This window comes from Lupinus angustifolius, chromosome LG09 (genome assembly GCF_001865875.1).
Source record: "Lupinus angustifolius cultivar Tanjil chromosome LG09, LupAngTanjil_v1.0, whole genome shotgun sequence".
NCBI lineage: Eukaryota > Viridiplantae > Streptophyta > Magnoliopsida > Fabales > Fabaceae > Lupinus > Lupinus angustifolius.
In genome coordinates, this window is record NC_032017.1 from 20107715 (window position 1) to 20119797 (window position 12083).

Genomic DNA, 12083 nt, shown 5'->3' on the forward strand with positions numbered 1-12083 from the left:
ATCAACTTTTATGCAATAAATATTAAGCGGATATAATTTAGTGATTATAGTACTTTTTAAATATTTGTAAACAATTGAATGTTTTTTTTAAGGTATGGATAACGGTTTTTGCTTATATACAACACAAAGGGAATAAGAACACACATATCTAGGGCCAAACATTACATTTCACTATGGTTTTATGATAACTCTATTCTATTCCAACAGGTCATACCCCACAAATAAAATTCCAACCCCACGTCCTTCTCATTTCTCAAAGACCTGCTTGGCTCGCTGCTATCCTTCTCTGCTGTTTGTTTATGTAAGTCCCATTTACTTTTCTCTCCTGTTTCTTTTCTTTCCTTTGTTCTCCGCATCCAAACAGAGTGTTAGGGTTCGATCTATATTTCCATTCATCATCCTGTATTCTTGATTTTTTTGGGAAATTTGAATTGACTGTTTGTTGGATGATCCCTTGCTCCGTGTTCCTTGTTCCTTGTTTGGCTGCTAAAAATTTAAACTTCTTAATACAAATCAGTGACAAATTTTCAATATGAATTGTTAGCATCCAAACAGACGTTTTTGGTGTAATGTTGAATTGGGAATGATAAATTTAATGAGATAAAAGTAGCCTATAAGAATTCAGATAAATTCCCTTGAACTTTAGAGACTTTATCTCTCTTTTATGCTTTAAACGCTTTTGTTGTATTTACTTTCGTCACAGAATGGATGGGTTAGATCCATTTTGGAGTGAGGAGTTGGTATTAACTGGCCACTTATAATCTCTCTCATTACTTTTTCTCTCCTTTTGTGGCATGTTAATCGAATTATAGCCAAAGCTCCGAGTTAAGGTTTGTGTGATAGTCCCATTTGAGTTATCAATCAATTTGGAGGAAGCTGTGTCTTCATAATTTGACCCACATTTTAATCCTGTATTATGGTTAAAACCTGGATGAGTATATGACTGGTTTGTTCTTCAATAGTGCGGGGACCAATTTGTCTGTATTATATTTGACTTGGCCGTCTTTAATAGTGCAATTGGATTTTGGAGAGGATGAAAGGGAAAATGAATGTTTGGGAACCATGAAATATACTCGTGAGATGACCGTGAAGCCTTCTCTTTTTATTCCTTCCTTTTCAAAAATCGACTTGTATATAACTCTTAGTGTGACTTTAGGAAGGTCCTGGTTTTAGAATGGGGCAACCCCCTCCCCCTTAATTTTTTTATAAAAAGGGTTCAATCTATAGTTGATCCAAGAACCAAACCCTCATTGGAGAGATTGCTACTTTTGACTGCTACATATTATATTTTCTCTTTGTTGGTGCACAAGGGCTCTGTATTTCATCTAAAGGGAGTGAATAGATTGTACGGTACACAATTTTCATTGTTTGTTTAGCAAAAAGATTATACAATTTTCCTCACTGTTTAATCGATTAACTAGGTGCTTTAATCGATTAATTGCTTCTGCATGTAATCAATTAACTTAAGAACTTAATCAATTAACCTGTTTTTATTATTTGAAAAACAGTTTTCTTTAATCACCAAGATTACCAGGATTAAACTAAACATGTATGCACTCTTACATATGATAATAGATAGTTAATGCACAAAAAATAATTTTGCAAATAACACAGAATGATATAAATGTCAAGTTAAGTAAATCAAGCAATATGAAAACGTAAATATTTAAGGGTTAAAAAGAATGAGATAATGACTTTTATCCTAGTTCGTTTGCTTGTCCATGTGCAACCTACATCCAGGTATCCGTTCTGATCTTGAGAGATTTTTATTCACTAATGGAAATCAAATGTTTTACAAAATACACTTCCAATGATACAAGACTTCTTTCTTGGCTTCTAGATCCCTAAATGGTTTGACCCTCAACCCGCTTCTAGTGGATACTCCACACCACTTCTAACAGTTCTGGCATCAACCACTTCTAACTCACTACCAAAACTCTTGTACTTAGTGAATACACCACCTAACCGCAACAAGAATTTCTGAACTCAATTCTCTAGGTGATACTAACATACCAAGAGAATATGTTTATGCCAAGGTCTATATAAAAACAAGTTGTTACACCTACATGTGCTGAATATACACCATTTCAGAATCTAAGAACCTTTCTACAAGTCTCACAAACTCAGAGTATAGAAATGTGAGATGCAAGGTTTCTTTACAATAGATTTGAGATTACAATTCTTGAAAAACTTCTAAAGATTCATGAAGTTTTCTATTTTCTCCCTTTTCTCTCTTTTTTTTATATGAAAGTATATGAATAATTTAATTTTAGAAATTGTATATCTTTTTGTTATGTGTTGATATATTATTGATACAACTGAGAAAAAATAAGTTACTATACAATTCCATTTTCTGGTATAGTTAATCGATTGTTTAACACTGTATAAATCTGATTCCGAGCACAAGGTTGCTCTTGTTTTGTTTGGCATTATTAGCATAATGCCATCAAAATTTATTAAATATCCTCAATGATGCAAGTGCTTGTGGCAAATTAGGTAGTTAATGCGAGGGATGATTTAGATGTGGAAGTGGTTATGAGCTATATCTGACAGCAGTGTTCCTTTGAATTCCCACCCCCTCTGGGTTTAATGATCAAAGAGTAGGGTATTGTCATTATGCTTCCGAAATACTAATATTAATTACAGGTGACGAAATGGAGGATGATTGTTCTATTAGTTTGGACAATTTGAGGGCGAATTGGACTCCATCTCAAGACGAATATTTTCTTGAGCTTATGCTGACCCATGTACACAAAGGGAACAAAACTGGTAAAACATTTACTAGACAAGCCTGGGCAGACATGATTGATCAATTTAATACCAAATTTGGGTTCAAGTATGATGTAGATGTGTTGAAGAACCGTCATAAACGATTCAGAAAGCAATATAATGAGATAAAAATGAATGATAGTCGAAATGACCTCCAGTGGGATGGTACACTAAACATGGTGATGGCTGATGATAAAACATGGCATGGGCAAACTAAGGTATACACCATCATCAAACATTTCAAAATCAATAATGAGTCTTTAAGTTGCAATTAGCATGGTTTTCTACATGCAGGCCCACGCTCATGTCCAACCTTACAGAACAAGAGTCATTCCAAATTATATTGATCTTTGCATAATATTTGGCCATGCAGTTGCGGATGGGAGATACAGCCTTTCATGTTTTGATGTTGATTTTGAATGTGAAGGTAGAAACAAATGCATTGAACATTAATATTATTTATGATTGAATGAAAACTTCCCTTTAATTTTCTTCTCCACATTTATCTGTTACTGTGGGCATCTCTCATTCTTGTAGAACTATTTAAAATTTTCATCAGAAATTGCTTCGAAACAAGGGGATGATCAGGCTGCCACAAGTAAAGGACTGGATGATCAGGCTGCCACAAGTAAAGGACTGGATGATCAGACTTCTCCCATTGTTATCAATCAAAGTAAAATTGACTGGTCTCCAATGATGGACCGATTTTTTGTACAACTTATGCTGGACCAGGTGTGTAAAGGGAACAAGGTCGGCCACACATTCAAGAGGAAAGCTTGGGCAGACATGTCAGAGTCATTTAACGATAGATTTGGATGTTATTATGGTAAGGTTGTCTTGAAAAACCGTTTCAATGTACTGAGGAAGCACTATTCCTCTATTAACGTCCTCCTTGCCAAGGAAGGTTTTAGTTGGGATAAGAAAGAACAGAACGTTGTGGCTGATGATGATCTTTGGCAAAACTGCATCCAGGTATGAAGTGTTCTTGGTCTTTTTTTTCTTCTTCTGAGTATTTATTTTCTACTACCATCGTCACCTACACATAATTGCAGGTAAATCACAATTTCCGGTTGTATAGAACCAAAAGCATGCCCTTTTATTCTAGCATGTGTATAATATGTCGCAATGAAGCTACTGTGAGTTGCCTGTCAAATCTTCAAAACGGGTATTTTGAGGGCAAAAACTCTACACCAGTTACTCAGTCATTCCCTAATGCAGCAGATAAAGGCGCATTGTATATAGGTGTTGAATGGAACTCTAATGCAGATAAAGGAACAATGCATATAGGTGGTGAAAATGTTCTTACCGGAGAAGCTCAGGCTCTCCCTCATGCAGATAAAGATGCATTGCATATAGATGGTGAAAAGAACTCTACCAGAGAAACTCAGCCTCTCCCTTATGCAGATAAAGAGCTGCTTTTAGGTGGGGGGGAAAATGTTTACGTTCACCCGAAAAGGCGTCCACCAAATACGCCGGAAATCTTGAATGAGTCTAAGAAGGCAAGAAAGTACAACGAGGGCATGGCGGTTACTATGAAACACATGACAGTTGCAGTTACATCACTAACCAAGAAAATAAAGAAAGAAGATGGTTTTTCTATAGACAATGTTATCACTGTGCTTCAGGCTATACCAAACATGGATGATGATCTAATATTAGATGCCTGTGATTTTTTGGAAGATGAGAGAAGAGCAAGGATGTTTCTGGCTTTGGATGCTAATTTCAGAAAGAAATGGTTATTGAGAAAGCTTCGTTCAGAATGAGTGGTGAACCTCAGGCTACTTCATCTGTAGTCTTGTTTGTTAAACTCTGTCGAAATCATGCAAAGCATGCCATGACTTCTTGACATGAACACTCAAAATATTTAATACTAGAAGAATTATATAGTTTTTCTTTATCAATATTAAATAATGTAAGTGGAGATTAAACTGAACACTCTGAATTTCTTTTAGTTTAATAGTGTAATTAATATAAAGGTTATATGTGAAGGAGAGGGAGGAGGAGAGAGATCACCCTCAACCTTACATTAGCTAGCTACATCTATATAAACCAAATATAAAAAAGGCATTGCATGATAATCTCAGCCCACATGTGTTTGCGAGTTGGCTTTAGGAGAATAGAAATTAAGTGAGTCAACCCACATGTCTTTTTGCGAGTCAGTTCGTGTTGATTCTATCTTTGTAATATCACTCTTAAAACTTCTATTTTCATTTCTCCTTCAAAAATCTACTAACAAACAGATCTAATAACCCATTGAATGACTACTTTGAGCTTTCCAAAGCATTTAGACACTTTGTTGGTTTTCCTATATTTGAGTTCCTTCTTATCCATTTGAGGGGCTTATTTTGTATGATTATAATTGTTCTTTGGGAGATTTTCTCTAAGTTTAATCTTTTATCTTTGTGCTACATCAAGGTTTTTTTCCAATGGTTTGATTTCTTTGGTGGCTTTATTACAATTGAGAGGTTTTTTCTCAAGTTTTCTGTCTCAATAAATGTATTCTAAAAACTTATGAAATTTGAAGAGTATATAATTATTATAAAACTTATTTATATGTGATCAATTATATCTGTAATGTAAACATCGGAGAATATTGTAGTATTGTGAATAAGACACTGACTTCTTTAAGCATAATGTTAGTATTTTTTGGTACTACCAAAGGTATACTATTACTCTATGGGTAGGGAACTAATCTTTTTTATGGTGTGTGACTGTCTCTCCCAAACAAGTATCATTCCCAGAAATCGAACTCTTGACCTTTTGGTCATCCCGAGAATCTAGCGGGAACACTAGACCAACGCCGTGTTGATTGCAGATTTTATAATTATAACACTTATATGTCAACACTTATATATTGTAAGAAATAAAGAATATTGTACTCTAATTAATAAGGTAGTGAGTACTTTAAACATGATATCATGGTTTGATTATGAAGATTAGAAATATCATTGTTTTTGTCCTGAGAAGGTGAGATTTAGATGTATGAAAGCTAGTGAGAAATCTTCTAATATCGCCTGGGAGATGCTTGAATGTGTTGGGGAGGTAACTTGAAATAGTTCTCTGACGATCAAGTCATTATGAAAGAGATAAAGTATATGAGAGAATAAGTAGGAGTAAGTATGTAGGTATGAGTAAGTAAACATCCTTAAAGGGGAATCCCTTATTTATAATGGAGAGGTAGAGGGAATATACCCTTGTATATGTAGTTGGTCTGGCCAACCAAGTGGCTTGTCGGGTTTTCTCTAGAAAGGCGAAGGTTGCTTTTTTAGTGTTAGGCAACTTTGACAGGTTCGTACTCTGTGGGTAGTTGGCTTATGCTTATGTAAGTCTGCGTCATTACACCATAGGTCCTTTTTGTCAACAAATGAAGGATATATTAGGGTGTAGGTAGCATGCGACAGGTGGTATAGGTCTACGTCGTTCAAGCGACATGACAGTCTCACATAGGGGCGTAGCATCGAGGTGTAAGAGGTGGTCTTTATACTATCTTACCGTTTTGTCTGGTCAATGGTATGTCTTTTGGGATTGTCTAGTTGCCCGGTCGAAACATGGGAATCTCGGCCCATGCATGTGTCGCCCGGTCTCGCATTGGTAGTTGCTGTCTTTGTCTGGTCATGTCGTGTACTTTGGAACCATGATGAAACAATTGCCCCCAGTCTATTGGTATGACCAGAAGTTGGGCATGCCAACACACTTTATTTGTATGGCCTGGTGATAGGATCTTCTATGTGCATTGTTATCTGGCTGACGGTTTATCTCTCTTGGCAGTTATTGTTTGTGTGTTGAGTGTGTAGTTATTATGATGGTCTGATAGGTTCATTGATCCTTTGACAAGTGGATGGTCAGTGATGTGTGGAGTTTTGTATTGCATTTATGATGGGAGGGGTTTGGTAATATGTGGTCTGTGTTAAATCTTCTCAATTGCGCACTAATGTGCCACCTAGATTCTTGGGTCATCGTTGGATCGCACTTGAGTGTTTTTTGTGTGGCCAAGATGGATGCAAGGGATTTGGACTATTTGAGAGGCCCTCTTACATTTTCTCTATAAATCGAAGGGTCTTATTTTTAATCTTTTCCACTTCTTGTTTTGTCACCTAGTCGTTTTGCTGCATAAATCTCTTCGGCTTCTATTTGCTTCATCAACATCTTCCTTCCGTCAACAATTGTAAGTGACTAGCTTCCTTTTCTCTTCATTTCTTCCTTCTTTCGAAACTATGGCCATAGAAAAAAGGAGGGATTCATCGAGTGATAGTACCATGGAGGTTTTTTCAGGTCTCCTCATTCCTTTGTTGCTTTGTCATCTTGACGTTGTTAGTAGAGGGAGTCCCAACTCGTTCCTAGTCGGAGGAATTGGGTCGTAGGGGAGATATTCTAAGAAATGCTTGATGCATTTATTCAGCCTCAGGCCTGACCATGTAAAAGAGCAAGTACGATGATTGATGACATTGATAGTCGATCGGCCTCTTATCGGGAGTGGTTGCGCATGGTGGGTGAATTACTATCGCTTGAGTCAGACGATTCTTCTGCTCTTAGGTTTGTAATTGCGCACAACTATGCTCCTCGTTCTGGGCTATTCCAAATACCTTTGAGGTATGATCCACCAAGATATTAGACTGACTAGGTGGATCGAGAGGTGTTGGGGATTTTTTATATGTTGGAGCTTGGGCATCATCTTGAAGTTCAAGTGGAGGATACACTATCGGATAGGTTTTTCCCTTTTTACCCTAACAAATAATGAAAGGATTTGTGCTAGCTACTCGGAGGAGTACAATGGCCCTACTTCGTTCTACATGTGTAGTGTTTATTTCAAGATGATCATACTCCATCTTCCTTCGGAGAAGTGTTTCTTGTCTATTCTAGACCATCTGCGGGTGGCTCCTGTTGGGTATCAGTAGGTCATAATACATCTAAAAGGGTGGTTGAATAGGTGGCGTGGATCACTTACTCCTCTTTTCCTATATTTTGCGCAAAACAGAAAGTTACTGCACTTAATCGATCAAGCTTGGTATTATTCGATTTACCAGTGCTAGACTTAATCGATTATTCGCGTGAATAATCGATTATCCTGAGTTCTTGCAGAATCTTGATTTTAATGGTTTCTTGCAACGCAAGTCACCGATTACCAAACCTTATACATTTAATTGATTTCAAAGATTACATAATGATGCTTATATAGATTATTACATGTATCATAGAATCAATCAAATGGCAAGAATATAATAAGCAAAAGTAAATGAGATAGGGTAAGAAAATTGTACACGAAGAAATATTATCCTGGTTTGTTTGGGTCCAATGCATAGAACATCCAGGCCTCCCATTCTGTTCTTGTGAGATTTTTCTTCTTCACTGTTGAAAAATGTTTGATACACACAAACTTCCAATATACGACAAAACTAGGACGCTACTTTATTGGACTCTACAAGCTTGACAACCTCGGTTTGACCTCTCTATCTCGCCTACTAAGATCACTTATCTTTTCTCGATTAGGCCCCAACTAGGTATCGCTCGCACGAAGACCTCCTAGTCTTCGTGAGGAATAACAATATTTCTTCTTGAAGTGAAGTTACTCACCAAGAGAACACTTTCCTCGATCGATACAAATTTTGAGTTTTCTTGAGTACTGAATACTCGAATATAACAATGTAAAATCAACTCTATAAACACTAAGAATAATACTCCAAAGAATCTATTCTATATGGGAAAATTATGCAAAGGTTTTCACAATTTCCAGAAAACAGATTTTTCTTACTTTCACTTTAGACTTATCAAGAAAAACAAGAATGAATGTTATGCATTAAAAGCCCAAGAGATGCATGCTACAACTTGAAATTCTAAGCCCTATTTGACATGCCCTTATTCTCTAAACTTTTCTAATGCAATATATATGACAATGTATGCTCAAAGATCTTCTGGATATACAAGATATGATGTTATGAACATTGTGCCACATTGATACTGCTATTAATCGATTATTCATCCACTTAATCGATTAACGAGCTATTAAAAGTTAGTTTTCTGTTATGTCTTAATCGATTATACAATTCCTTAATCGATTAACATACCAACAACATCAGATTGGTTAACTACTGTAATTCTGGTAATCGATTAGACATAATACTTAATCGATTATACTAATTGAAAAATATTTTCTTGATCTAAGGTAAACTACCTATATAATTTGAACACGCTATACATAGTTTTTCAAATATAATACCTTTAATGCTTAAGACTATGTATGCGAGGGTATGAGCCTACTTATCATATGATATCTAGATGTGATGTCTCAATTTTAATCTTGTTTTATATTAAAGCTCTTGTGAGACTCCACCTAGGTTTACCTAACCTAAACTCGATCTAAGGCAAACATCTTTAGACTTCTAATAAACGTAAAACTTATAATGTCCTAAGTCTATATATGCAACCCTTGAGTCTTCAGCTTGTTGTTTGTTGTACGATCTTCAAGCTTACTTTCATGTCCATTGTCTTCATCAAAATTTAGGTTAACATCAAATGTGCAAGTCTTGACATCTTTGTGCTTTCAATCTTCTACTATTTGATGATGACAAACTCAACACCAAATCCTTTTTTGATGAGCTTGATGATGATCAACATGTGTTTGCTTAGGTTGGTTAAATGTCAAAGTTGCACTACTCCCCCTCACTTTGTTCTCCCCCTTAACCAAGAAATGAGATGATTTAAGTAAGAGTATGTAGCAAACTTACGGTAGCTGAACAACCTGAAACACATCAAACAACAAAACAACCTTTCTCCCTCTTTTGACATTATCAAAAAGTATAGACAGTTAAATGATAATAATTGATCATAAGTAAGGAGAGATATAATAGTTTGTGAAAAGAAATTGTAATTAATCATTAAGTATGGGTTGTGATTGATTAACCAGTTTTTAGAAGATTGAACAAATGCACAAATCATTGCATTTAATCGATTATCAAAGGCATTTAATCAATTAAACTGAAAAAAACAGAACGTGAACATGGTTTGTATGACAAATCCAACATGTATAAATGCAACAAGGCATGTAATGATTAATATTTTTGTATTTTTCAGGTTAAGCATGTATTAATCAAAAACCTGAAACACATCAAGTAACAAAACAACCTTTCTCCCCCTTTTGACATTATCAAAAAGTATAGACAGTTAAATGATAATAACTGATCAAAAGTAAGGAGAGATATAATAGTTTGTGAAAAGAAACTGTAATTAATCATTAAGTATAGGTTGTGATTGATTAACCAGTTTTTAGAAGATTGAACAAATGCACAAATCATTGCATTTAATCGATTATCAAAGGCATTTAATCAATTAAACTGAAAAAAACAGAACGTGAACATGGTTTGTATGACAAATCCAACATGTATAAATGCAACAAGGCATGTAATGATTAATATTTTTGTATTTTTCAGGTTAAGCATGTATTAATCAAAAACCTGAAACACATCAAGTAACAAAACAACCTTTCTCCCCCTTTTGACATTATCAAAAAGTATAGACAGTTAAATGATAATAACTGATCAAAAGTAAGGAGAGATATAATAGTTTGTGAAAAGAAACTGTAATTAATCATTAAGTATAGGTTGTGATTGATTAACCAGTTTTTAGAAGATTGAACAAATGCACAAATCAATGCATTTAATCGATTATCAAAGACATTTAATCGATTAAACTGAAAAAAACAGAATATGTACATGGTCTGTATGACAAATCCAATATGTATAAATGCAACCAAGCATGTACTGATTAATATTTCTGTATTTTTCAGGTTAAGCATGCATTAATCAATCATATATAGTATACACGTGAGATATGATCATGATCATCATAAAAATCACAATCAGTAAACTATCGACATAATTAAACATAGTTCAAGAAAGCATGAAAAAGCAAATTAAAACGAGTACAAAACAAGAGTTTGAAAATATATTACAAGCAAAAGACACAATGCCCAAAATGACAGGAAGTACAAGACCGAAAAGATATACTAAACCATAAAACATAACACCCTAAAGGCTAGACACTCCTGAACTATTCCTAAGGTGGTGAAGGAGGACGTCTTGCTTGCGGATGCATGATGTCGTGGTTGGTCCGGATGAGGAATTCTAAGCAGTTGATTTCTTCATTTAACCGTTCATTTTAACTCTCAAACCTCGACTGAATCAAGTTACTCAAAGACTCATAGTGTGTGTCAATGCGAGCATTGAGCCTTGAGGCACATTAGTAGCCTCCCCTGATTTTCAGGAATCTTCTCAGCCATAGTAGTTGGAACTGCTTCATCGGATAACTCTATGTCCACAGTTGTATTGTGATCCTCCTAGTATTTCCAGGCATTATTATAGTTATATATTCCCATTTTGTGGATTAGATTATCACCAATCAAGTGCTCACGAGAGTTTGTAGTGATGATCACCTTATCAGATGTATATATTTCTAGATGACCAATTATGTGGGATATGAAGATACCATAAGCAAGCAACTTGGTTGAAGAGGTCGAGATACCATACATAACCTTTATAATTTCTTTGGGCCAGTTAATTATAATGCTTTCTCAAATAACAAACATAAATTCCAGGTCATTGATGGTTGGTTGGGCATGGTTTGTGTTTCTTTGTACAAGAATATATGCCACAATATAATGCAGAAGTCGGTTTTCAACCGATAGCGATCCAACCTTAATTAATTCTCCTTGCACGTACAAGTGTGGTCCTCTAAGACAAGATTTATACATTTCAGTTGCATCATATCCGAAGCCTTGCTCTACCATCCAAGTCATATCCGCATAACGACTGTACGTTGGCTTCCTTCTTTGGAATTTGGCTAAGTGAGTTTCTTGTATAATTAGTGAGTAGTAAGGGTCATCTCGATCCCTCCTATCACCATGACCGGATGAGGAGCCAATTTCAGTTCTCCTTGAATGATTAGCTGTTATTTTGACTCTTTTCTGTGTACCATCTTCCATCTTTTAGTTATCGGAAAGGATTAATCGATTATATAATCGATTTTGGGCGATTCTGGGCTAGGGTTTGAAATTGGGGAAAATTCCAGGTTTTCGAATTTCTTCTGAATTGGGGGCTAATTGATGACTAACTAGGCTTGATAGGCTCGGTTTGGATTGCTAGATGATCAGGATAGATCAATTTCACCAATTGATTGAAAAAAAGGTAGGAATTTAGGGATTTAGGGTTTGAAAAAACTTTCCCAAATGCATACCGAATATGTTATACCTTACTACCGTTAATTAATTAAAGCACTCGTTAATCGATTAAGACCTATTAAAGTCTTAAGCAAATGAGCTCAAT

The 12083-nt window shown here is 35.4% G+C and overlaps 1 protein-coding gene across 2 annotated transcripts; it reads left to right on the forward strand.

Moving 5' to 3' along the window:
• Window positions 208–4670, forward strand: LOC109355957 (L10-interacting MYB domain-containing protein-like). 2 transcript variants are annotated; one of them, XM_019599260.1, is made up of 6 exons: window positions 208–301; window positions 2647–2987; window positions 3064–3196; window positions 3329–3357; window positions 3388–3741; window positions 3822–4670. In XM_019599260.1, exons 2-6 carry the CDS (start codon window positions 2655–2657, stop codon window positions 4530–4532), a joined length of 1560 nt encoding a protein of 519 aa, XP_019454805.1. In that variant the 5' UTR covers window positions 208–301; window positions 2647–2654; the 3' UTR covers window positions 4533–4670. The 2 variants fall into 2 exon arrangements, with proteins under 2 accessions (XP_019454805.1, XP_019454804.1); XM_019599259.1 differs by having other exon boundaries at window positions 3329–3741.

What these genes read in the sequence shown, in the direction of transcription:
- LOC109355957 (XM_019599259.1), top strand. Translation starts at nt 2,655, where the DNA reads ATGGAGGATGATTGTTCTATTAGTTTGGACAATTTGAGGGCGAATTGG. An exon ending in CATGGCATGGGCAAACTAAG is followed by an intron (nt 2,988 to 3,063) that starts GTATACACCATC and finishes TTCTACATGCAG; the next exon opens with GCCCACGCTCATGTCCAACC. An exon ending in TTTGGCAAAACTGCATCCAG is followed by an intron (nt 3,742 to 3,821) that starts GTATGAAGTGTT and finishes ACATAATTGCAG; the next exon opens with GTAAATCACAATTTCCGGTT.